The following is a 25,354-nucleotide window of genomic DNA, read 5'->3' on the forward strand; positions in this document are numbered from 1 at the left end:
AACCTCTCAAACCTGAGATTTCGCGAAGTCAGACCTGCATAATATATGTATGTACAAGTCGGTTTCGAAACTTAAATGTAATAAATACAACACAAGCATATGTAAGGTTTAGTGTTTCCACTGTTTGAATTTATTTAACATATAAAATTCAATGCTAGTATCTTAAAGTCTAATTGATACAATCATAATAAAAGCATTGTGAAGACATAGTGATATGGTTTATTTTCTGTAAATTATACTTAATCAGGATGGAATGTATAAAAGATGCCATGGCATTCATATAAAAATTAAATATGCATACAAAGTTTTCTTATGGTTTACGCTTTATAAAAGATAATAGCTATGCAAAGTTGTTCTTTCTTTAATTGTCGAATATTATTATTATCATCGTCATTTAAATCTTATAATATTTTGAAACTTAAAAACACACTCGAGATTCATTTCAACACCTCAAGTTACTTTGAAAATAATTTATAAGCAATATCACAAGATCATTTTATCACAGTGGCAAAAAGTAGATTATGAAATACAAAGGACAGTATTTGTCAAATGTCATGAATATTATGAAAAAATCTCACATATGTGTTAGAATTCAGGAAAATTTTAAAAGACTACGAAAATTAGTAGCCAGTATTTGATTGGCTGGAAGGAAAGTAGTTCATTATCATAAAAATAATATATTCAAAATCACTAAAATAAGGGAAGAGGTGAAAGTTCTGTAGGTTTGAAAAAATATAGACAATTTGTTTGCTCAAATAGCAATAAACTAGGAAATATTAGGTAAGATGGTTTTGTTTTCGATCAAGAGCAGATGTTGTTCTTATAAAGATATAAGAAAACTATGTGCATTTAAACAAAGGTGTAGAAAATATATGTTATTACATCCCCTCAGCGAAAGAGAAAAATGAATGATCAGGTCAGCAATACAGAAAGAAAAAGATTCAAGGCTACCTTATCACACTCAACTATTAAAAAAAAAGTTATGTTAACATATATAATACAATAGTTTAAAATACATTCATTTGGAAGAAATCGAAGCAATTTTTTGGATAGCATTATAAACAAAGGGCAAGAATGGCAGCTGTAAAACAGTATCGCAAAAAGGAAACGTCTCACAAATGGTTTTAAAAATCACATTACAATTCAATTATTTACAATATGTGCTACTCAAAGACTATTGAAATCCATGATATTAGTTACATAACATTGAATTTGATTTATTATGAGTTCCACTGGCGTACATTTCTCGCAATATCAAACACTTGGAGTCCAAATTTCTATTTTTCCAATTTGGGTTGCTTCATGAACTCTTGTCTAAGATGGTAACGGTTTATAACGGTTTTCACGCAAGCATCAATCACATTTGGGAACGGAAGTTTGCTTGGTAACGTTTCTGCACCCGCGCGCAGAGGATCAAAACTAAGCATGGTGTCACACTCAGCTTCCGTTCGGCGTTTGCCTCCGATGAGGATTACTTCGCCTCTGTACTGCACCGCACCAAAGTGAACGCGGCCAAAATTTTCAATTTTACCAATGGTTCTGCACCCAACTTCCTCTGAAAATTCAATGACGTCACCGTCTGTGGTGATGATGAAGATGTGTCCATCGCAGACAACAGTGCGAGTCAGTCTACACGCAAATGGTAGGTCAGCAAAATGTGTTGCTTGTCCTATTCTTGTATCATAGCACTGGATGGCGGGAGAATTGCGGTTGTTCCTCTGAGCTCCACCAAATACAAAGATCTTCTCGCCCAAAACGGCGGCAGCGATCATCTCTACAGGAACAGGTAGGTCACCTGCCTGGGCCCATTTCCCGGTGTTGATGTTGTAACGCTCAATGTTGCTGAGGACTTTGCTGCCTGCTGGGAGGTTTCGGTTGTATCCTCCAAGGACGTAGATAGAATCTCGAACTACAAGATAAAAGATGTAGGGCACACGATGTTAGAGAAAAATTTTGACTTTTAAATTCACATAACTCTTCATCTGACCATTCCATATAATATATGTTGCTATTTTGTAGCAGTAATAATATTACATGTCTGTCTGTAAGAGTGTGGGAGAGAGAGAGAGAGAGAGAGAGAGAGAGAGAGAGAGAGAGAGAGAGAGAGAGAGAGAGAGAGAGCGAGATAGAGAGAGAGAGATTTGCACTTTAGTGTGTATCTGTATTATAAATTATGGATAGATTGTAAAGTGCCTGAATTAATTCATTAAACTACGAAAATTAAAGAATAAAAAGATGCATTTTGAGGATAAAGCCATTCCCTGCTGTTTTCTGGAACTGTATTTACAGAATGAATGAAATTGATGGAATGCGACTCTTTGTTGTTAGCCGTTAGAGAGTCTATCACTTCTCACCGAATTCTCTCGTGAAATATGGCGTTACAGAATATAGTATTGTGTGGTTTGTCATGGTTGTTTTTGGTGAGGAGAACTGTTTAAGTGTGTACCACCAAAATCATAAACACCTGAATCAATATTTCAGAAGCTTATTAAAATTGTGCGGCTATGTGGTCTAGTGGTATGACACTCGCTTTCGGATCGGAAGGTCCTGGGTTCGAGCCTCGCGCTCGGCGCATAGTTGAGTCCTTGGAAAAGGCTCTTTACTCACATTCTCTCACCGTACTCAGGTGTAAAATGAGTACATGGCCGTTAACAGCGTTGTCTTTGTCCCAAAAAGTTATAATATCGCCTGACAGGCGTCATGTCTCGTCCTACATGTTATGTGTTGCTGTTGGCCAGGGACCCCTTGTAAAGCGCTTTGAGCACGTTTAGTGGATATTGCGCTATATAAAAACTCAAGTTTTTTTTTTTTAAATTTTTTTATGGATATTGGTATTTTGTTGGTGCCTTAGAGGTAACAAGTTTTCATCAAGTTTTTTCTAACATATTATAAACATTAACGGATTTTTTTTTATTAGTTATGATTGTTTTCGCGTTTTTGTTTGTTTTGTTTTTAAGGGTTTTACGGCGCTCAAACAGGGAAAAAATGTAGATTCCAAGAGCACACTATCAATTACTTGGTTTGAGATCGCCTAAAAGTCTCATCCTGTCACAACCACTGGTCCTCACTAGGAGGAATACACTCAAATATTTACAAACTGCTATAGTAATATATATATATATATATATATATATATATATATATATATATATATATATATATATATATATATATTCATAACCAAATAATAAATGCAATAGTACATAAAAGGGAGACGATTTACAAAGACACAAATAACATCTCCCAAAACTAAAACTATACATTTGATTCTTTCCCTCTCAGTCAAGAACTCGGGCCAGGGCTAGGACAAAACTAAGTAATCCCATTCCAAGACAAAGACAGAAAGCAACTCGGAAAACTGATACAAAGTGATAGAAGACACAGCGTGATCTCCTGCCCACGGTGCGGTGGGAGGTCAAAGACCCCATCCAGTAGTTTCGACGTGCAGGCAGACCAAATCAGTATTTTACTCATACGCAAACCATCAATAAGATGCAACAAAGTATGTCCATTACTTACCAGCAATCATGCCATGACGAGAACGACCTTGAGCCATCTGCTCACATTCCCTCCAGTCGTTGCTTTCACTGTTGTACTTGAAGAGTTTTGCCCATTTCCTACTTCCTCCGGACAGGTAAATATTGTTGGCATAAGTACAAGCAGCAAATTCCACACCTAAGAAATACAGAATTAGCGGATCATGTCATAATCTTACGATATCTATATGCACGTCGAAATAGCTCTATACTTTTAATTAATGCTCCATAAGACAATTTCAAGCATATTATGATGATTAAGTTTTTAAACACTACAATACGCCGATTTTAAAAATACATTTCAACAGTCGTGACGTCACATCCCTCGTAATGACGCATATAATTTAGGAACTGGTTCTAAACTATCGGAACAATGGCGGACGCCTTTAATAAATCTCCGACGAGCATAACAGTGTATCCAGAAGAGAAAATCATTATAAATCTGATCATGTTTTGACTTTTATATATTCTAATCACATGACAAGTGAAAACGTTCTAGCCAGCATGAAGAATAAAAAGTACCGATTTTCTTTGTTTAGAACCAAGCTGCTCGTTGGTGGGCTGACGTGACATCAGACTATTGAATCCTATTGTACATAAGCAAAGAAAAGTTATTAATCATTTTCACATAGGTTATGTAAGAGAGTTCGTGATCAACATCCATCAATAATTTTCTTTAGAAGATAGTACATTGTTTTAGATTAAGTGGATTAAAGTTTTAAGGTGATCGATATATCTACACAATAACCAATTAATAATATTGTGTCTAGGGTCTTATTGCGAGTAAATATGTCAGATATGTCTACTACTTTATGCGGCTATGTGGTCTAATGATATGACACTCGCTTTCGGACCGGAAGGTCCTGGGTTTGGTGAGCCTCGCTTGGAAAAGGCTCTTTACTCACTTTCTCTCACCGTACTCTGGTGTAAAATGAGTATTTGGCCGTTAACAGCGTTGTCTCTGTCCGAAAAAAATGTAATATCGCCTAATAGGCGTCATGTTTTGTTCTACATGTTACGTGTTGCTGTTGGTCAGGGACCCCATGTAAAGAGCTTTGAGCACGTCTAGTGGATATTGCTCTATATAAATGCTCTATCTCTTTACTTGAAAGTAGCAAGCCTCTTAAACTTATAGACAGTTTCAAAACGTCAAAACTTATGAAACTCCAATATAAACAGATTTGAAAACAAATGTTAAAACACATGTTGAGTTTATTGACAAAAATATTATACTTGTATTTTTCAGGTAGAATCATCAAAACGAAACAAGATTTGGTACCTGGGTCATATGGCAACGGTGCTAGGGTGAACCATTTGCTCTGGCGGAAGCTGAAAGCGATGACGTCAGTTGGCTTAGCTTGTGTTGAGCCACCGGTCAAAACTACCAAAACCTGGAGACATAACAAGGTTATGAATATTAATTTAGTTGATCATAGTTGACATATTAAAATATAACACAACTTATGATTTGTAATTGTTAATATTGAAACTTGTCGCTACGACAGATCAATTTTTACATGAATATGTGTCAAACATCTTTTTTTTAAATTAAAAAAACACGAAGCCTGCGATTTTGCCCACTCTGTTGAATGAATTTGTCAAAAGACAAGACACAATAAATATCCGGACATTGAATCAAAGAAATTGAACGAATTTAAGAAGTGATGGAAATAAGAAATAAATTTGTGTTTACTAGACTTTATCGACTCTCTCTCTCTCTCTCTCTCTCTCTCTCTCTCTCTCTCTCTCTCTCCTCTTTCTCTCTCCTCTCTCTCTATCTCTCTCTCTCTCTCTCTCTCTCTCTCTCTCTCTCTCTCTCTCTCTCTCTCCCAGGTAGCCTTATTGGGACCCTAAGTTAATAAGTTTTGAATTCTAAAGATCTGAACAAGTGTATTTGAAACGGTGCCAGACAAAGCAAGAAATAAAAATACAAAAAAAAAACATCTAAAAAAATCAGTCTGGGGGATTGACTGGGGATCGAACCATGTACCTCCTGATTACCTGTCCTGTGCCGATGTAAGAAAAAGATCTGAACAAGTGTGAATGAAACGTTGCCAAATTAAATTTTGTAATCCTGTACTTCTTAAAAACAAACATACTATAAAATCTTAGATTTCTGGTCATTCTAATTTTGTTAGTAGTCCTTAAGAACCACCATACCCATGGAGCCGTAATTTATCCCGGTTTCTTTAGCGTGAAACAGACGATAGCAATTGCTTGCTACCCTTTGGATGGAACGCCATTCTATCGCAAAGTACTTTCCGCCAGATCTAACAGACTCAGCTATCCATTCACTGCTGGGTGGAGAGAGGGGTCAGAAAAAAAAATATCTCGACTGAACCTGGGATCGATCTTGGTCCCTTTGCGTGTGAAGCGAGTGCTCTATCAACTGAACTATCGGGACCCCCTCATTCTAATTTACTTTCCACTCATTATTCGACATCTGTAGCCTCGATCCCATAATGACACCAGATTGATAAAACGTGTCACAAATGTTTAACCCTCTCATTTCCACCTATTGGAAAATCGTCACATTATTTACGATGCAGCCGTCACTTTTCTCATCCAAAATTAATTTCTTTTTGCCATAGCTATAAAAACATGACATTCTGTAATAGAGTTCATATTGTCGAACAATAGTATGTATAGAATGTGCTTGTTGCTTTTCTGTTTGAGTAAGAAATGTTTGTTTTTGTGTTGGGTGTGTGTGAAGTTTTGGGGGAAATTTTGAAAATGACTGATAAGGAGAGGGTTAATTCGAACTTACCTCCTCCAAATCGAAGCTGTTTCTGTAGCTGGCTCGTTTGCTGGTGAACTCCTGGCGTCGAGCCGGCAACATGTGGTAACGTTTGGCCTCTTCCAGCATCACACGGCAAACAATGTCCTCCTTCAGAAGACCACGTTGTTGGCTTGTGGTTAAAAAACAAATCAAATCAAGATATAGGGAGATAAAAGATTGATAGACTATACACTACACAGTATGATTAGTGGTTCTTCATAGCCATTAGGCTGACGAGCGCTTATTTTGCAGGTCTGATAACCCAATTCATTATAGGCTCATTGTTATTGGAAATCTCAAAAGAAAATGACGCAAAATATTGTCCATCACAACAATGTTAAACTAGGCCCATATTTGCGTTCGGATGTTAGACCTGCATATAGGTGCACGTCGCATTAGACCCATGGAGCTGGAGTTTATACCGGTTTCAATAGCATGAAACATCAAATTGCTTGCTTGAGAGTGAAATTCGTTTTCTATCTGGGTGTGATTTACCAGGTTTTTGAAAGAAAGATTTTTCAGTTAGAGATATTTTACATCTTTGGGAAAAATTATCCAGTCGTCCATTTTGAAATCGGAGTCAACAAACAGGTGTATACAATTCAATATATATATATATATATATATATATATATATATATATATATATATATATATATATATATATATATAGTGTTCTAGACTTCTTGCGTTAGGGATTTCAATTAGTCTCAATCGCCATGCGTGACCTCGGGAAACGCGCATTGGGAAAAAGTTCGAAATTTCAATTCTTAATAAAGTGAATCGATACCGGGTTTTGAAGGAATTAATAGACGACTTCCTTCCTTCCTTCCCGGGTTCCATCTCTTTCCAGAGGTTGGATGTCATGGCCTTCCATCCTTCACGGTCCATTGCAGCCTCGTTACAGTCTGCCATGCGCCGTCCTGTAGCTTCCTTGATGCCATCTGTCCAGGATTTCCTTTGTCTTCCTCTGCCTCTCTTTCCTTCAATTCTTCCCTCCATTATCCTTTTTTCGAGACTATCATGTCTTCGCATATGTCCAAAATATGACAGCTTTTTGTGCTTCACAGTCAAAAGAAGTTCTTTTTGTTTTTGGCCCATTAGGTCGAGGACTTCGATGTTTGTTTTTCTTGCTGTCCAAGGTATTTTCAGTATTCTCCTGTACGTCCACATCTCAAAAGCTTCAATACGTTGTTCTGTCTGTGCGGTTAGTGTCCACGTTTCACAACCATAAAAGAAAATGGACCACACATAGCATTTGGTGCATCTCATTCGTGTTCTGATGGAGATATTTGTGTTGTTGAGGATTGGCTTTAGTTTCATGAACGCATTTTTGGCCAGCATTATTCGTCTCCTGATCTCTTTGTCAGACTTTGCATCGGATGTTACCAACTGCCCCAAGTACGTGAACTCCTTTACTTGTTCCACTGGACACTCTTCTATTTCTATATCTATTTCTATGGGCTCTTTCTTTTTTGTTATCACCATTGTTTTTGTCTTCTTCGCATTCATGAACAGCCCCTTTTTTTTACTCTCTTCGTTCACTTTTGAAAGTAGCTTCTGTAGGCCTTCCTTACTTTCCGCCAAAAGGACAGTATCGTCAGCGTAACGTAGATTGTTGATGTTGTGGCCACCAACCTTCAACCCTTGTGCTGTTTCTACTTGCCGAAAAATAGACTCTGTGTATAAATTAAACAAGCAAGGAGACATAACACATCCCTGGCGCACTCCTTTCTTGATTTCAATTGCATCTGTTGTATCTGCCTGCACTTTTATCTGAGCCTTTTGCTGCCAGTACAGATTAGCGATTAGAGCCACATCATTCTCTTCCACACCTATTGCCACAAGGTCCTGGATAAGTTTCTGATGACTAACAGAATCAAATGCCTTTGAGTAGTCGATAAAACAGGCATATATGTCTTTTTGGACCTCTAAGTATTTTTCTGACAGGATTTTTAAGTCGAAAATTGCCTCCCTGGTGCCACTGTTCTTTTTGAATCCAGTTTGCTGTTCTGAAATCTCACGATCTACTTTTGACGAGATTCTTTTCAGGATTATTGTCAGGAGGAGTTTCAGTAGATGGCACATAAGACTGATTGTTCTGTAGTCCGAACACTCAATTGCACCCGCTTTCTTGGGTAGCAGTATGAAGATAGAAGTGCGAAGGTCTTCTGGGATGTGCGTTGACTCGTATATTTCATTCATAAGGTCCGTTATCACATCAACACCAAATTCACCCAGTGCTTGCAGCATTTCTGTTGACACCCCATCTATTCCATTTGCCTTCCTGTTTTCATGCAGTATAGGGCTTTCTCTACTTCTGATCTTAGGATTGTGGGTCCCCGTAGAAAGGACTGTATATGGTTGTCACCTCTGTCCGCATTGAATAGCTCCTCCGCGTATTCTTTCCATCTATTGGCGATTTCTTCCACCTCAAAGAGGAGTCTACCTGATTTATCTTTGATACAACCGCCAGATTGAGCGTTTTTATATGTGAATTTCTTGATTTCAGCAAACATTGGTCCAGGGTTTCTCTCATGTGATAGCTTCTCAATACGGTGGCACTTTTCATCAAGCCAGTCTTCTTTAGCTTGGATACACTTTTTCTTTACTGATTTGTCCAGTTCATTGTATCTTTGAATGTTTCCGTTCTCTCATAAGATTCAAAATCTCATTCGTCATCCATTCTTTCTTTGCTTCTTTAGATTTTTTGTTTAGCATTTTCTCGTTTGTAGTTGTTATTGCACCTTTAAGAGAGGACCATTGTTTATCAATTCTACTCTTATACGTTTCTTCTGTTTCTTTATTTGTGTCTTCTTGTTCTTCCATAAGACAATAATACCTATTTTCTACTTCTACAGCATATTTCGCTCTTAGCTCCTCGTTTCTAAGTTCAGCTAGGTCGTACTTTATGTGTTCGTCCCTTTTCTGTTTGGGAATTTTTAATTTAACTTTTATTTTCACCATGATGGAAACATGGTCCGATCCAATGTCAGCACCCGGGAAAGTTTTACATTGGATCACACAGTTTTTGAATCTGGTTTTGATGAGAAAATAATCTATTTGGTTTCTGTATATATCTCCTGGGCTCTTCCAAGTATATAGGCGCCTCTTTGGTTGTTTGAATATGGTGTTTATTATGGTCATGTCGTGGGACTCGCAAAATTGGACCAGACGTTCACCCCTCTCGTTGGACTCTCCTAGACCACAACTTCCCATGCACGGTGAGATTGCTGCGTTTCCAACTTTTGCATTGAAATCCCCCATTACGACAACAATGTCACTTGATTTTATGCATTTGAGGGCCTTGTTTACATTTTCATAATGTGCCTCGACCTCCTCATCTGGGTGATCACTCGTTGGTGCATAAATTTGTAGGAGCACTAAATCAAAAGGTTTAGCTTGGATTTTGCACATTAAGATGCGGTCATTCACGGGCCAATACCCAGTTACTGATTTAGCAATTTTGTTTTTCATCAGGATGCCAACGCCTCTGTTGTGCTGAGTATTTCCGGAGTAAATAAAAGTGTGGCTGTCTCTTTTTATTATTCCATTGTCTTTCCATCTTGTCTCTGAGACACCAAGGATATCCATATTCATCGCCTCTGCCTCCATAATTAGATTATGGAGCTTTCCTGCTTGAGCAAGTGTTCTCACATTCCACGTGCCAATTTTTAAAGGAACATTTCTTGTCTTCAAGGTAGGTAGATCAGTCTCTGGCTTTCCCGAGGGCAATAGACGACTATTACCTTTAAAAACACAACCAATCATGAATTTATTTTTATAAATCTTAACACCTACTCAACATATACCTATTTACACGTCTGATCACCCGAATTATTATGTGTCCATTAATAAAATTGAATCACAAACCAACGCAAAATTTTGTTCATTAAAAAAAAAAAAAAAATCAAACCTATAATAGAATTCAACAGTCGTGGCGTCACTTCCCTCGTAATGACGCATAGTAACTTAGTAACTGGTTCTAAACTATCGGAACAATGGCTGACGCTTTATGAGATACTTCTCCGACGAGCATAAAAGTGTATCCAGAGGAGAAAAACATTACAAATCTGATCATGTTTCGACTTTTATACATTCTGATCATATGAGACATGTGAAAATATTCAAGCCAGCATGAAGAATAAGAAGTATCGATTTTCTTTGTTTAGAACCAAGCTGCTTGTTGCTGGGCGGACGTGACATCAGACTATTGAATCCTATTTGCGGTCTTTATCAGAGCTGCTTAATGTGTACGTCGCACCCACCTGATGTTCAGCAGATATTCTGGGCTTACAAGAGGCAATCTTAGGTGTTCGATCAGACTAGCCAGGTGGACGTTTCGATTCTCGGGGTCATAGGCCAACCATTTGAAAACAGATTCACATACCAATTCTTCGTTGGGAACCACCAGATTGTCGCATCGTATGATAGTCGCAAGTTCATCAACCTGTGTACATGAAATTATTCAAGTTATAGATAGTATGCGCTTGGCTAAGGAGCTCACAACATTGCCATCTGGAAGTAGAACGGAGCAACACACAAAACTATGTGTAACCTTACGCCTTTATAGTCTAGTTAATATAGTTTAGTGAGAATTACTCATAAACGCGGATGGCGAAAAACAATGACATGACAAAGAGCTACGTGATGTCAACTTCATTCTATCTATAAAAATGTTTTTTTACGTCAGCTATTTCAAAACAATCAGTGATTGGCATATCAACCAAGTTCATCAACCTGTTCAAATGACATTTTACAAGTTTATAAAATAATTTTCAATATCAGCTATCTCAAGACGATTAACCACTAGATTTTTGACCAATCAAAACATGGAATTTGCGACACACACACTTCGGACGAACATCGTTGGTTGTTTATTTTCAATAACATAAATGAAATCGTCCTCTCTCTGATTGTTGTTATTGTCGTTAAACCACCAAATGAGTGACTAGTTATCACAGATATTCTCGATCAGATTATAAACGTTTAAGTTTACACATAGTTTTCTGTGTTGGTTCTATTGATAAAGCGGTAGAGCATTGGGTATTTACATAGACACGACATACTATTGATAGTAAAACATGTGACGTTTGCTATGTTTACCAATCACTGCCAATGTGTACATTATGACGAATGTCCTAGAGGCGTGGTTATCTAAGCGTCTATTGTGATTGTCACCTCGAATAATTAGACTCGTTACTTCAGCAACATGTATAAATGAAATGATTATGGTGCTGACGATATACATCATGGGGTGGAAACAGAACTGAAGATTGTACAAGAAAATAGTGGTAAATATCATTTTATAGATAGTATGCGCTTGGCTAAGAAGCTCACAACATTGCCATCCGGAAGTCAAACAAACCAACACACTCTCAAAACTATGTGTAACCTTGAACGTTTATAGATAGAATGAAGCTGACGTTACTCTGGTATTTGTTATTGTTTTTAGTTTTTTTTTGCCATTCTCGTTTCCATTAAACTGTATTATCAAGACTATAAACGTTCAAGGTTACACACAGTGTTGTGTGTTGGTCCCTTATATTTCCGGATGGCAATGTTGTGAGCTTTTGAGCCAAGCGCATACTATATATAGTCTGGTTTAATACAGTTTAGTTAGAATTACTCATAACGCGGATAGCAAAAAAAAAACAATATCAATGACCCGAGTGACTCTGCTCCAGGTAGTGTCAACATGCCGAGCAATCCTCTTATCTCATTGGTATCATAATATGATTAAATAGATAGATAGATAGATACATAGAGTGCTCGGCAGTTTTAGGAGTGCGAATTATATATATATATATATATATATATATATATATATATATATATATATATATATAGAATGCGCTTGGCTAAGGAGTTCACAACATTGCCATCCGGAAGTATAACGGACCAACACACAAATCTGTGTAACCATGAACTTTTATAGTCTGGTTAATACAGTTTAGTGAGAACAACTCACAAACGCGGATGGCAAAAACAATAACAAAGGCCTGAGTGACGTCATCTTCGAACTATCTATATTGGGAGAGAGAGAGAGAGAGAGAGAGAGAGAGAGAGAGAGAGAGAGAGATAGATAGATAGATAGATAGATAGATAGTTGGATAGGGATTTAGAGCTAGATCCGTAGATAGGTAGATAGATAGACTGACAGATCGATAGAGAGATTGATTGATAGACAGATAAATGGATAGACAGGCAGATAGATAGATAGATAGACAGACAGATAGACAGACAGATAGATAGATAGATAGATAGATAGATAGATAGATAGATAGATAGATAGATAGATAGATAGATAGATAGATAGATAGATAGATAGATAGATAGATAGATAAATAGAAAGATAGATATTAATATTCTCACCTCTTGTATGAGCTGATAATATTAATATAATTCAAGCTCCTTAAACAATCGAGCCCTCTCCAGATTCACGCACAACAATAATATCTCAAGAAAATAGATAGATAGATAGATAGATAGATAGATAGATAGATAGATAGATAGATAGATAGATAGATAGATAGATAGATAGATAGAGTAACAACCCAACAACCTCAAGTTCTGTTACAAAATCCTCCGTCTTGCTAAGATCAACAAAGAATTCCAAGATGAGAGGCCATGCTTTTTCTTCTAGCTCCCCACATCCGTGAGTTCTGCCCAATTTCCACATTGTGATACAATTGTCTCTGTTCAGGTTTTCCATCAAGTATTCCTCACACCGTGTTATCATCCCCTGGATTTGGAGGGTCGTGGCCGCTCTGAGGAAAAAGTGGATAATAATAAGATCATAATATGCTCTATGTTTAACCGTAGCCATCGTTAAGTTATAGCCTGACACTGAAACCCAAAAACGCTGACATTTTGACGTCATTATTTGCTTTATGCACCGCCTAGTGAGTTGTCGTTAGTAGTGCTCGTGGAAACAAGTGGTCCCATTGGTTGAACTATTGAATACAACTCACGATTTGTCGCCAAAGTCTGGCATTTTGACGTAATGTTTTGGTCAGGCTATAAGTTAACGATGGCTACGTTTTAACCCTCCTCTCCTTACCAACTATAGATAGAATGCGCTTGGCCAAGGAGTTCACAACATTGCCATCCGGATGTATAACGGACCAACACACAAACTCTGTGTAACCATGAACTTTTATAGTCTGGTTAATACAGTTTAGTGAGAACAACTCACAAAGTCGGATGGCAAAAACAATAACAAAGGCCTGAGTGACGTCATCTGCATACTATCTATAGGAAAATCGTCACATTCGTTAGGATACAACCAACATTTATTTATTCAAATTTCTCTTGCACATCATAAAATTTAAAGAAAATGAACAGTGTTGTAGAGCATGTTTTGCGAAGAATTTATTTATCGCAAGAACTTTATTGCTATTGTGTTAGAGATATAAAAAATCTATTTTTGAGTTAGTTTGGGTATGAAGTTTTGGGGAAAATCCCGAAAATATCTGGTAAGCAAGGAGAGAGTTAATGATATGCGGCATGGCATGGTCAAGTGGATCGGAGGGTCCGAGGTTCGAGCCTCGCACGGCGGATAGTTGAGTCCTTGGAAAAAAGCTCTTTATTCACATTCTCTCACAGTACTCAGGTGTAAAATGGGTACCTGGCCATTAACAGCGTTGTCTCTGTCGGAGAAAAATGTCATATCGCCTGACAGGCGCCATGTCTTGATCTGCGTGTTGCTGTTGGTCAGGGACCCTTTGTAAAGTGCTTTGGACAAGGGTAGGGAAAAAAATATCGACTTCACCCGCGATCTATATCTAGATTTTCGTCCAAGCAAATAATGAATCACATGATTTGTTGATGTCCAACGATTGGATATTTATCTACAAATGCAAACACTCTGCCTTGTTTATGAAAGTGTCAACATTCAGAGTGTCAAGCTGAGCAAAATGACTAATCGTGATGTTAGATATTTCAAAAACTGTGAACACGTTTCACTATGTAGGTCACTTTGAGCACATTTTACACAATGTGATCAATGACTTCGAGCACATGGAAAGGTAATTTTGACCATTCCCATTCAGTCCCTTTGCGTATGAAGCGAGTGATCTACCAGCTGAGCTATCGGGGCTCAGACATTATTGTAAAGAGTTTAGAAATTGTTGAAAATTAGTCCTACGTTGTTTGTTTTTTATTTTTTATTTTTCATTGATGAGTTTTTATGTAGCTTTAACATAAATTGATGAAATAACAAACCGTCGGTTTTCAAATCTTGTCAGATGCAAATCAGTGAAACGTTTGATTAACGTAAATCTATTTAACTCAAATGCTTTTCGGAGAAAGTATTAACGGTGAGGTTAAAGAGAGAAAAAAGGAAGTTAGGTACCTCGAATAGGAACTTTATACTCTAATGGAATTTTCAAAGGGATTTCTGGAGAGTTCAAATTTTAAGAAAGCATTTCGGGTTTTTATGAAAACAAACTAAAATACGCCTCGAGTGTCTATTTGATTTATTAATGTATGCCATCATTATCATTATAATAATGCATATCGTTATAGCAATTATAAATAAATGGTTTATGTTTGTTGGGGTTTTTTAGGGAGGGGGGGGGGGGTTGTGGATTTTTTTGTTTTGTTTTGTTTTGTTTGTTTTTGTCTTTGTTTTGTTTTGGATGAGGACAAAAACAAACTTGAGCTTTTATATAACGCCATCTACTTAACGTACTCAAAGTGCTTTACAAAAGGATCCCTTACTAACAGCAACACGTAACATTTAAAATGAGACGTGACGCTTGTTTCGCGATATTACATTTTTTTCTGACAGAGACAACGCTGTTAGCGGCCAGGTACTCATTTTACACCTGAGTATGATGAGAGAATGTGAGTAAAGAGTCTGAGCCTTTTACAAGGACTCAACTATGCGCCGAGCGAGGTTCGAACCTAGGCACTTGCGATACGAAAGCGAGTACTATACCACAAGATCACATAGCAACACACAAAGAAGAAGAAAGAAGAATAAACCAATGATCAAACAGTACAACTCACCTGAGAAGACTTTCTGCGTTTTCATTGCAGACAACATCTTTTCCTGTGTACATAAACGACATAATGCTGTCGAATGTTGTGACGTCAATGTTAAGAAGTGTAAGAACGCCATCCGGGTTATCACGCATGCCCGTGCTGATGAGATAAAAAGGAAAGAATGCAAATCATTGAAATAGTCTGTTCAAATTGAAATAATCATTCAATGTAATAAGCAAGATGGGCGGGGGGTGAGGGGGGGGGGTCCCGATAGCTTAGTTAGTTGAGCAACTCGCTTGACACGCAAAGGGACGACAGTGTGCAGTCGGAATTTATTTTTTTCTTTTGACCCCCCTGTCTACCCAGCTGTGATCGGGTAGCTATATCTTTTAGAGCTGGCAGAAAGTACTTTGGGATAGGCTTGCATCCTATCCAGAGGATAGCAAGCAATAGCTATTGTCCATTACACTAGATATAAACCTGGATAAACTCCGTCTCCGTGATCTTAATGGCTCTGAGGACTACCTAAAAGCAAGATTGCATAGAAAATAAGAAAAGAAAAAAATATTATGATCACGGATGTATATTATGTTAAAGTAGCTGTCACAATATGCTTATAAAATGCTAGTTAGATTCCATTTTAATGTCTGATTCAAAGATAAGATATATTCCAGCCTTCGTGCAAATATAAAAGTGCATGTAAGTCCCAACAAATTTACAATATACCTATTTGATTTACAAGTGACTTCAGATGATTCTGTACATGTTTCATATAGTAATAAATATATCATTATCACACTTTGGAAATTTCATTTTTATTGTGAAATCAATAAAAGATCGTGAAATTTTAAAAGATGCGTCTTTAACATCCTATATTTTGTAGATTACATTGGGTGCTACATATCTACAGCTGAAACGCGAAAGTCATTACAAGAAAAAAAAACAGAGACCTGCAACCACGAGTACTTTCCCTTCATCAAGTCTTTGTCCAATAAATCAAAGAATTAGATTTCAAGACAATTGAAAATATGCATTTAATAACAATTATAATTGTATGGCGCCCCCATCCCGAATAGAAGCTTTTGGTGCTTTACACCAAGGAAATCGATTGACTTAAATAAAAAAAAAAAACACATGCACATGCGCACTCACGCACATGAAGACCTAGTCGGACATACAAATGTAATTTTCTTTTTTATGTGCAAAGCAGATTTGAATGACAAGAGGAACTAGTCTTAGCAGTAAGAACAGCGCCCTGAGAGTTGGTGCAATATGGCTTGCTCAAGGCCACAGAGTGAGACGAATAAGACAATAATAATAATAATAATAATAATAATAATAATAATAATAATAATAATAATAATAATAATAATAATAATATGATAATAATATATGATAATAATAATAATAATAATAATAATAATAATAATAATAATAATAATAATAATAATAATAATAATAAATAAATAAATAAAATTCCCTTTATTCATCCCCAAGGGGACATTTGTCTTTAGGGTCTATCCCAAGGGAGACTGGAATAACCCAGGCGTCAGCGGCAGTGCAGCGCCGCAAAGTGAGCTAGGGCGAGGTGACTTGCTCAAGGCCACACAACGAGGCAGGTAGTCGAACTCGATACCTTTTGGGTACGAAGCAAAGACCATACCGCTGAGCCACGCTGCCCTCCAGGTTATTTTGCTAAGACCATACTCCTGAACTACACTGCCGATTTTACACGTTACCTACTTGAAGGTGGCGTCGAAATGTGGTGACATAGCTGCTAACACGGCTCTGTGTAGTCGGTAACGTTTGTTTCCGACCAGGATTGTCGTGTCAGCGAAGTGGCCAGTTTTCCATAAGTATTGGATTCCCTCCGCAAGGGTCTCCAGATATTTCTGGTGCCAACTCATTCTGGTAAAGAAAAGGAATGAAAGTGTTTGAAAAAAAAAGAAAAGGAATGAAAGTGTTTGAAAAATTAGTTCAAAAGCAGATTTGCAAACGTCAAAATGTGCAAACACAATATTACTACAAAATAAACAAACATAGACATCATTAGATGACAAAGCCCGACCCATGATGACAGTTTTTTTTTCCTGCTAAGGTTTTCTATTAGGTTTTCGTCACATCTTGTGATCATCCCTCAGATTTGGAGGGTTCGTGTCCGCTCTTGGGGGAAAAGTGGATGACAGCTCATTGAGATAATATTATGTTCTTTGTTCATCAATAAACGTGTTTTCTACGAGTGACATGAAAAGAATAACGATAAGTAATTAAATGTAAGCTTCAATTTATTGAACACTAGTGTTTTATTCATAGTGTTTTACTGATAAAGGGAAAACCCGAAACGTTCACATTATATGTCGTCGTTCAGTAAATTGAAGCTTACATTTCATTATTTATCGTTATTTTTCCTTTGAACTCCAAGCAGCAACATTTCCATTACAAGTGACATGGCGAAGTTTTCATATTATGGAATGATTAAGAAATTGTACTCTTGTGAAAGATATAGGAAATGAAATTGTCCCATCAATCAAAGATACTTTTCCAGTTCCACACACATGTCGGTCGAAGTATTCAATCAATTCTTTACAATGGACAACAATATACCCATCAGCGGTGAACTGCCATATCAGGTACTGAGCTCCGTTAAGCCACACAAAAGACAAAGCCTGGATAATGAAGATGAGGTTGAGTCATCAGAATGTGACACACCACCCCTGCCAAACACTGAAAAACTTGACCTGGTCGAATTAATAACGCACTAAATCTAAGAAAACAGCGTGACATAATATGATCTAAATTGGCGGGATTGGAGACAAAGGTTTATAAACAGTTTGCACAGAATAGAATGCAATCAACGCTTCACGATTGTTGTTCTTAAAAACAATGTTACATATTGTTGGCGGTAAAACATGAAAAAGAAAAAAAACACACACAAAAAAAAGAAGAAAAAAACAAACAAATAACCATAAACAAAAATAAAAAACAAAAAACAAACATAAAAAAGATATACAAATTAAGAAACAAACGTTCGAATGAGGCTATGTCTTGATTATGACGGTCCCAAGCCCGTAGACAACGCAGAAGGGAATGTCCTACATGAACTGCACATGAAAGCTGGGGCTTGGGTGCTATTATTAGCTTCTGCGCTTAATCGCACACTCCGCTTAATCGAGACGCTAAGCCGAACTCCCGAGGGTGTGCAATTAAGCGGAGTCAACTGTATTTTGTTCTTTTATTTTTTTTCAAAACTGTTATATTCTTTTTTTGTTCATTACTTTTTACAGTCAACAGCTTCTAGCAACTTAGTATCATTATCCACTAAATGAGATCAAATTAGAAAGATTCCCCAAGCAGATAGCAGCACTACAGCGTTTGCGTTTATATAGTGCAATATCCACTAAACACGCTCAAAGCGCTTTACAAGGGGTCCCTAGCCAGCAGCAACATTTAACATGTAGGACGAGACATGAAGCCTGTTTGGCAATATTACAATTTTTCCGACAAAGACAACGTTGTTAACGGCCAGGTGCCATTTTTTACGAGTACGATGAGAGAATGTGAGTAAAAATCATTTTCAAAGCACTCAACAATGCACCGCTCAAGACAGGGACCGAACCCAAGACCTTTCGATCCGAAGGCGAGTGTTATAGTCGCACAAAAAGTGTTGGACGATTAGTAGTGTCTGTAAAGCTCAATTTCTATATACCACAGAGTTCTACTATATTACGGTAGACTTCTGTGCTATATACCTATCGTACTGGTGGTCAAGCCATCGTTCAAATTCATTTAATCCCCTTGGAATGCCGATTATGGACTCCCTGTTATTATTTCCTCATTATCTCCTCGCCCTTTTTTAGCGGGATCAGATTATACTCGAACCAGGCACAGTATCTAACCGTTTCGCTTTTATTAATGGATGCAAAAGGTAAGAAAAGTCGTGACATCAAACCTTCTACTATTTTGGTTCCTAAATCCTTGGGAATGTGCATGTAACCAGTCCTTTGGAGACCTTATAATGAATAGGTAACTTAAAGGTGGCATACATATTATAGTAGCAGGATGTCTAGGCAGATTCTTAGAATTACGGGTTGTAAAAGGGCGAGGATGGATGATGTTTATATTTAGATTAGAAAATACTATTACTATGACACTATAGTCCGTTCCAAGTCCCGTGCGCACGGAATATCGCAAATTCCTCCAAAGTTACGAAATGTGGTGCCGTGATTTTTTGCATGCGGGCTTAGAAAGTGACATTACGAATTTTGAATATCGATAATGATAGACCAAACAGTGTTCTCACAATGCCGAATTCCTTTGATCTTTTCATCGTTTGCAATAAAATATGACTCAAACTTTAAAATATTTACAGTAATGGTGTGCTGATTCTTTTTCCCGTGGGGAAAATATTCACAACAAAGTTTCTTTCTGTGGCGAAGCTAAGCAAATAATTTTGGGTTGCTTCAAATAGTGTAACAATAGATATCATTTAAATTGTACTTAACAGTTTTGAAAAAAAGCTCACAGCGTTTGTAATTTATCTCTTCCCTGGTCGACAGCGGACATCTAATATAATGGACGAGACAAGGTTGGGTGGTATATGTTTTGAACTTAGAGACAAAGACATTGATGTAAATAACCAAGGGGGGAGGGTCCTCCAAATGGTGACGTCCGTCTTCGATGCAGCGAGGAGAAATGCCTTTCACAAAGACATAATCTATCTTTGACCAACTGTTGAGCAAGACAACTTATAAAGGTCGCACAAGACATGTCACGAAGATCCACTGGTCACCCATAGACCACGGTCCGTGTTTGCCATTCTTGAAATATGTTCACTGGGGTTGGGGGGGGGGGGTGTGCTTTGAATGTAATAATGTGAAATTTCACTGGATCTAAAGTTATGTAATACCAGATTCCATATAGAAGTTTGTAATAGTACTAAGGCCTTTGTTACGTTTGCACCGCGTTTGTGAGTAACAGTTTTCAAATAGAAGAGGTGCATAATTAAAATGTGATAAAAGTGACCTCTCTACTCTGACATTCTGGTTGTGGGCAATCTATTAATAGTATTGCTATTCGTCCATTCAAAAGAAGAGGTGCATTAATCTATAGTTACCCCTTTCCATTTGTCGAGGGCATTGTAATAGTATTGCTATTCGTCGCATGTCATGAAAAAGAATGGGCATGATCTATATTTACTTTCCATGTGCTCGAGGGCATTGGTCACATTGCAAAATGTGCTCAAAATGACCCACTTTGTGAAAAGTGTTCACAGCTTTTTAAATATCTAACATCACAATTGGTCTTTTGATTCAGCGCGACACACGGGTGTGTTTATAACATTTTAAAACAAAGCAGTGTGTTTACATTTGTTAAGAAATATCCAATCGTTGGACAGCAACAAATCATGTGATTGAGGACTTGGACGAAAACATGAATATAGATCGCTCCCATTCCGTGCTTCGCCTCTCTGGAGAAATACTTGTAAATTTCCATCAGTGTGGCAAATTTGCATGTTGAATCCATATTGTTTTCAGTTTTTTTTTTATGAATGTAGAAATTACAACAAGAAGCAACGCCTCTGGCTCTCAACTATAAAAATGTAACAATTGTTTATGTCAAGTGTGTACAACGTGTACAATTTGCTGTGTCATTTTGAATTCAGGGTGGCAATGTTAGTGAGTAGTACATATGAATCTGCTGAAATGTAAACCCCAAGTCAAGCCTGTGGGGAGTAGAGTGATCGTAATCACAACAGAATTAACTGTGTATGAGATTGTTATTGTAAACCATCCAAAAGTTCACTCATCCCAGATCCTTCCTTTTTTATATTTAAACATTCTTTAATAACCACTAAATGTGCTCAAAGCGCTTTACAAGGGGTACCTGGTCAACAGCAACATTTAACATTTAGGACGGGACATGGCGCCTGTTAGGCGATGCTATATTTTTTTTCCGGACATATACAACGCTGTTAACGGCCAGGTACTCATTTTACACCTGAGTACGGTGAGAGAATGTGAGTAAAGTTTCTTTTCCAAGAACTCAATTATGCACCGAGCGAGGTTCGAACCCAGGACCTTCCGATCCGAAATCGAGTGTCATACCACTAAACCACATAGCCGCACAATATACTGTAAATGAATAAAAATCCCAAGGTATGGTTATGTTACCAATGAAAAAATTATCGGCTTAACGTCACTAAAAATTCTAGTGTTCGAGCCAATTATCATTAAAATCCATCAGAATGTTGTGAGGATATATCTAGACGTCAACGCGTGCGCACGGATTGTGGAGAACTGGTGAACTAATTATGAAAATGCACACACAAAGTTGTACCGACTTATATGGATGTCATGCATAATAACCATGGGCCATTACGTCACTGCATACTATCTATAGAAAGTCAGACCCTGGGGTTGTACACTTCTAATGAAATGGGCACCAGTTTTTCGACATCACACTATCTCCATTGAAGCGTACTTTTCGTAAACTCATAGCCTGACGAGGACCAAAAATTAGCTTCGAAGTCAAAAGACAAGTCCGCTATCTACCAGAAGAGAAAACATTTTCAACCAATGGGGCAGTACTAACGATATAACTCACTAAGCAGAGCACTTACCTATTGATGCTATGCATTTAGATAAAATTCTCGCACCAGCCAAATTGAACATACCAACACACAAAACGTTCATAATTTATTGAGAACTAATCACTATCAGGCTGTCTAAACATATAGCCTGACACTAGAACCCTCGAGGACTGGCAGTTTGACGTCAATTTTTAGGTTTGTGTAGCGTCTACTGAGTTGTCGTTAGTACAGCTCAAGGAAACAAGTTATTTCATTGGTTGAAGTATTGAATACAACTCACGATTTGTTTTCTTTTGTGGCAAAAGACTGGCATTTTGACGTCATTTTTTGGTCAGTGTCAGGCTATAATTTTACGATGGCAACGAAAAATCGCACTTTCCTTTCTTGATGCTACCCGCCGCCGGAAATAACAAACAAACACACGAAACTATGTGACATAATCTGATTAATACCATAGAAAGAATACTTTTACAATGATCATTACACACGGGACTGATATATCTGTGTTGTGGCTTGTTGTTGTAATCAATTGTTTGATTTTGTCAGTTAACGTCAATCAGGTCTTTGCTTTTTGTTTTGGTCATCCATTTTTATGAGTCATTCTCACTAAACTGTATTAACCAGACTATAAACGTTCAAGGTTACACATAGTTTTGTGTGTTGGTCCGTTTTATATCCGGATGACAATGTTGTGATATATATATATATATATATATATATATATATATATATATATATATATATATATATATATATATATATATATATATATAAAGGGACATAAATATGAAAAGGTTAGCATGTGAATATGATGTTTAGTTATAAATAGTATTGTCCCTTACTTGATACTTTCGTTAACATCAACTAACCCGAAGGCCTTAAAAAGAAATTTAGGTTGTCAATGAGGCTGCTGTAAAAGGTCGTTTCTGTGACGTTCGCCACAAAAATACTCCAATAATAAGTTATTTGGAAAAACAAAATGATGGGCTAGCCCATATGTTCTTAGTACTGTCCTATCATGTCATGTTTACAGTTATTTACCACAAATGAATGAATTACCATAGCCTTATAACGGTACATTTTAAAGAAAGATATACGATACATATCTCTTGCAAACCTTTTTTTCTTCTAAATTTCAGCGTAATTCTATCACCATTTGATTAAAAGTAACACTAAGAAAATCTGCTAGGTCGTAATGGTTAGTCCTAAATTGACCGTTGGCTTTCATTGCGAATGTGAGTATAATTGATTCTACACAATTCTAGCACATCCGTAACAAAAATGATTACGAAATTTCAAACTTTCTTTCATACTCTCAAGTAATAATAATCTATCCATTTTTTTAAAAAATAGGGTTGGCTGTCAACATTGATCTCTAAAGCCAATGAATTTTTTTTTTATCACCGGGCACAGAATTAACGGCTATTTATAAAAATGATAAAACTATTTTTTTTACAGATTGATATACGAGTAAATTGCCAACCTTTCTTAAATTAAGGGCAATTCTATTACCTCTTGACTCAAAAAAGATTCCCCTCGATCTATGTTTATTTGCACAATAAAGAAGTATGATAAGTATTATAGATGACTGTTCGTATTATCATTTATTTCTCCGCAAATATAGTGGGCTCTCTCCACTATTGAATTAAAATTTCAGCATCTAAACTGCCCGATATAATACCGTATTTCAGGCGATTTGTCACAAATTTCAGTTTTAACATATCGCTTTCTAAGCTTCAAAATATAAAACTTACTTGAATCGATGTTATAGTAAGCTATTGTAGCTAAGAAATCACAAGCACACCCACACAAATTAGCAGTCCCAAATGCTTGACACCACCGGTGTCAAACACGTAAAACTTTGGATCTCCGAAGATTCAAAATTTCATCTCAAGAATGATTTTAAAATATTCGGCTATTTACAGGTTACGAATATCCTTTCTTTCTTTCGTGTTTTTCTTTAGTCCACCAATATCAATAATCCAAGGCAAAACTCAACTATGGACATGGGTGGACATTAAAGGTTCCTAATTGTCCTTCCGGAAGCAGGCATGTGCTGTATCCACGGGTAGCTAGGTACAACGAGGGATTATCTACACCCGGTAATCTCAAGGGCTGAACTAGATTATCTGAAGAAATGTGAATTGTTGTTTTTATTTCACTGGATGTTTTGCGTCTTTGTGCGTGTGTATGTGTGTGTCTGTGTGTGTGTGTGTGTGTGTAAGAGAGAGAGAGAGAGAGAGAGAGAGAGAGAGAGAGAGAGAGAGAGAAGAGAGAGTACATGTTTGTTTAAACAATTTCTTCCAATGCATATGGTTCTTGAGCCGGTATTGGTGTTGCAAAACGGTAGCAATATCAAGAGTCGATGTATCATTTGCTCACTTGCATTGAAGCAACGCAAAGTGGGCGAAAAGGATTAAGTTTCTTCCTAAATTGGAAAAAGGTAATGAAAAGAAAAAAAACAAAACAACAAAAGCAACAAAAACAACAACAACAACGACCGAGATGCCAAATATTGAATACTTAGATACATCTTATCTAAAATGGCTCAAATTTTAAAACGCAACTTCCACTTTTTGCGAAAATAAATGTATTCTCTTTTAAGTCCATTTTCATTATTTCTTGTATGCCCGTCGGGGTGTTTAGAGAAGTTATAAATTTTTTTTTTTTTAAATGAATGAGAGGAGAAGAAGAATGATACCAATGGTTTACATATATATAGAAAATTAATAGTTGAAAAACATTTGAAATAATAGTAATGATAATATTAATTATGATGATGAGGATAATAATAATAATGATAATAATAATAATGATAATAATAATAATAATAATAATAATAATAATAATAATAATAATAATAATAATAATAATTGTAATAATAACAGTAATAATAATGATACTACTACTACTACTACTACTACTACTACTACTACTTACTACTACTACTACTACTACTACTACTATTACTACTACTACGCGTACTACTAATATTACTGCTACTACTACTAATGATAATAATAATAATAATAATAATAATAATAATAATAATAATAATAATAATAATAATAATAATAATAATAATAATAATAATAATAATAATAATAATAGCAGCAGTACTACAATCATCATCATTTATTTAAATAAAAACTCATAACGACAGTTATTCCCCTTTCACATCAATGTGTAGATACGTGATATTGACATCCAAGACAATCACTTTCTCCGACCTAATCCGTCGGTCATCCAAGGGCCAGATTAGCCATTATTACTCGTTTCTTGCCTTCACACTACACGGATTAACTAATTAGTGATATACGTTAGATGTCGGTAGGTACCTGGGTGTGTTAATTTAACCACCACAAGCACTTTAGAATCGAGGACTGGCCAGTATAAAAAGTTTGGCAGTATTTTCTCTAACAAATTAACGGGCTGAGCCTGTTTATCTTGACAAAGTAT

At 36.7% G+C, this 25,354-nt stretch overlaps 1 protein-coding gene across 3 annotated transcripts; it reads right to left on the reverse strand.

Annotated features, from left to right (window-relative positions):
* Positions 1-102: 102 nt before the first annotated feature.
* On the reverse strand, positions 103-23,947 carry LOC144979628 (kelch-like protein 24). 3 transcript variants are annotated; one of them, XM_078926434.1, is made up of 9 exons: positions 23,650-23,947; positions 17,050-17,214; positions 15,331-15,465; positions 12,881-13,085; positions 10,584-10,765; positions 6,304-6,445; positions 4,816-4,927; positions 3,520-3,675; positions 103-1,909 (listed from the first exon to the last, which is right to left on the reverse strand). In XM_078926434.1, exons 2-9 carry the CDS (start codon positions 17,211-17,213, stop codon positions 1,278-1,280), a joined length of 1,728 nt encoding a protein of 575 aa, XP_078782560.1. In that variant the 5' UTR covers position 17,214; positions 23,650-23,947; the 3' UTR covers positions 103-1,277. The 3 variants fall into 3 exon arrangements, with proteins under 3 accessions (XP_078782560.1, XP_078782558.1, XP_078782559.1); XM_078926432.1 differs by lacking the exon at positions 23,650-23,947 and adding an exon at positions 22,176-22,234; XM_078926433.1 differs by lacking the exon at positions 23,650-23,947 and adding an exon at positions 21,926-21,957.
* Positions 23,948-25,354: the final 1,407 nt, after the last annotated feature.

The sequence above is a fragment of the Berghia stephanieae genome, chromosome 9, assembly GCF_034508935.2.
Source record: "Berghia stephanieae isolate SIO BIC M18660-M18661 chromosome 9, UCSD_Bste_1.3, whole genome shotgun sequence".
In the NCBI taxonomy this organism is placed as follows: Eukaryota; Metazoa; Mollusca; class Gastropoda; order Nudibranchia; family Aeolidiidae; genus Berghia; species Berghia stephanieae.

Bases quoted from the DNA above. Each gene is read 5' to 3' on its own strand.
- LOC144979628 (XM_078926432.1), bottom strand. From the start codon at position 22,219: ATGACGTCAAAATGCCAGTCTTTTGCCACAAAAGAAAACAAATC. The intron at 10,766-12,880 runs GTTGTTGGGTTG...TCATGTACACAG, and splicing joins ATTTTGTAACAGAACTTGAG to GTTGATGAACTTGCGACTAT. The intron at 4,928-6,303 runs GTAAGTTCGAAT...TTATGTCTCCAG, and splicing joins ACAGCTTCGATTTGGAGGAG to GTTTTGGTAGTTTTGACCGG.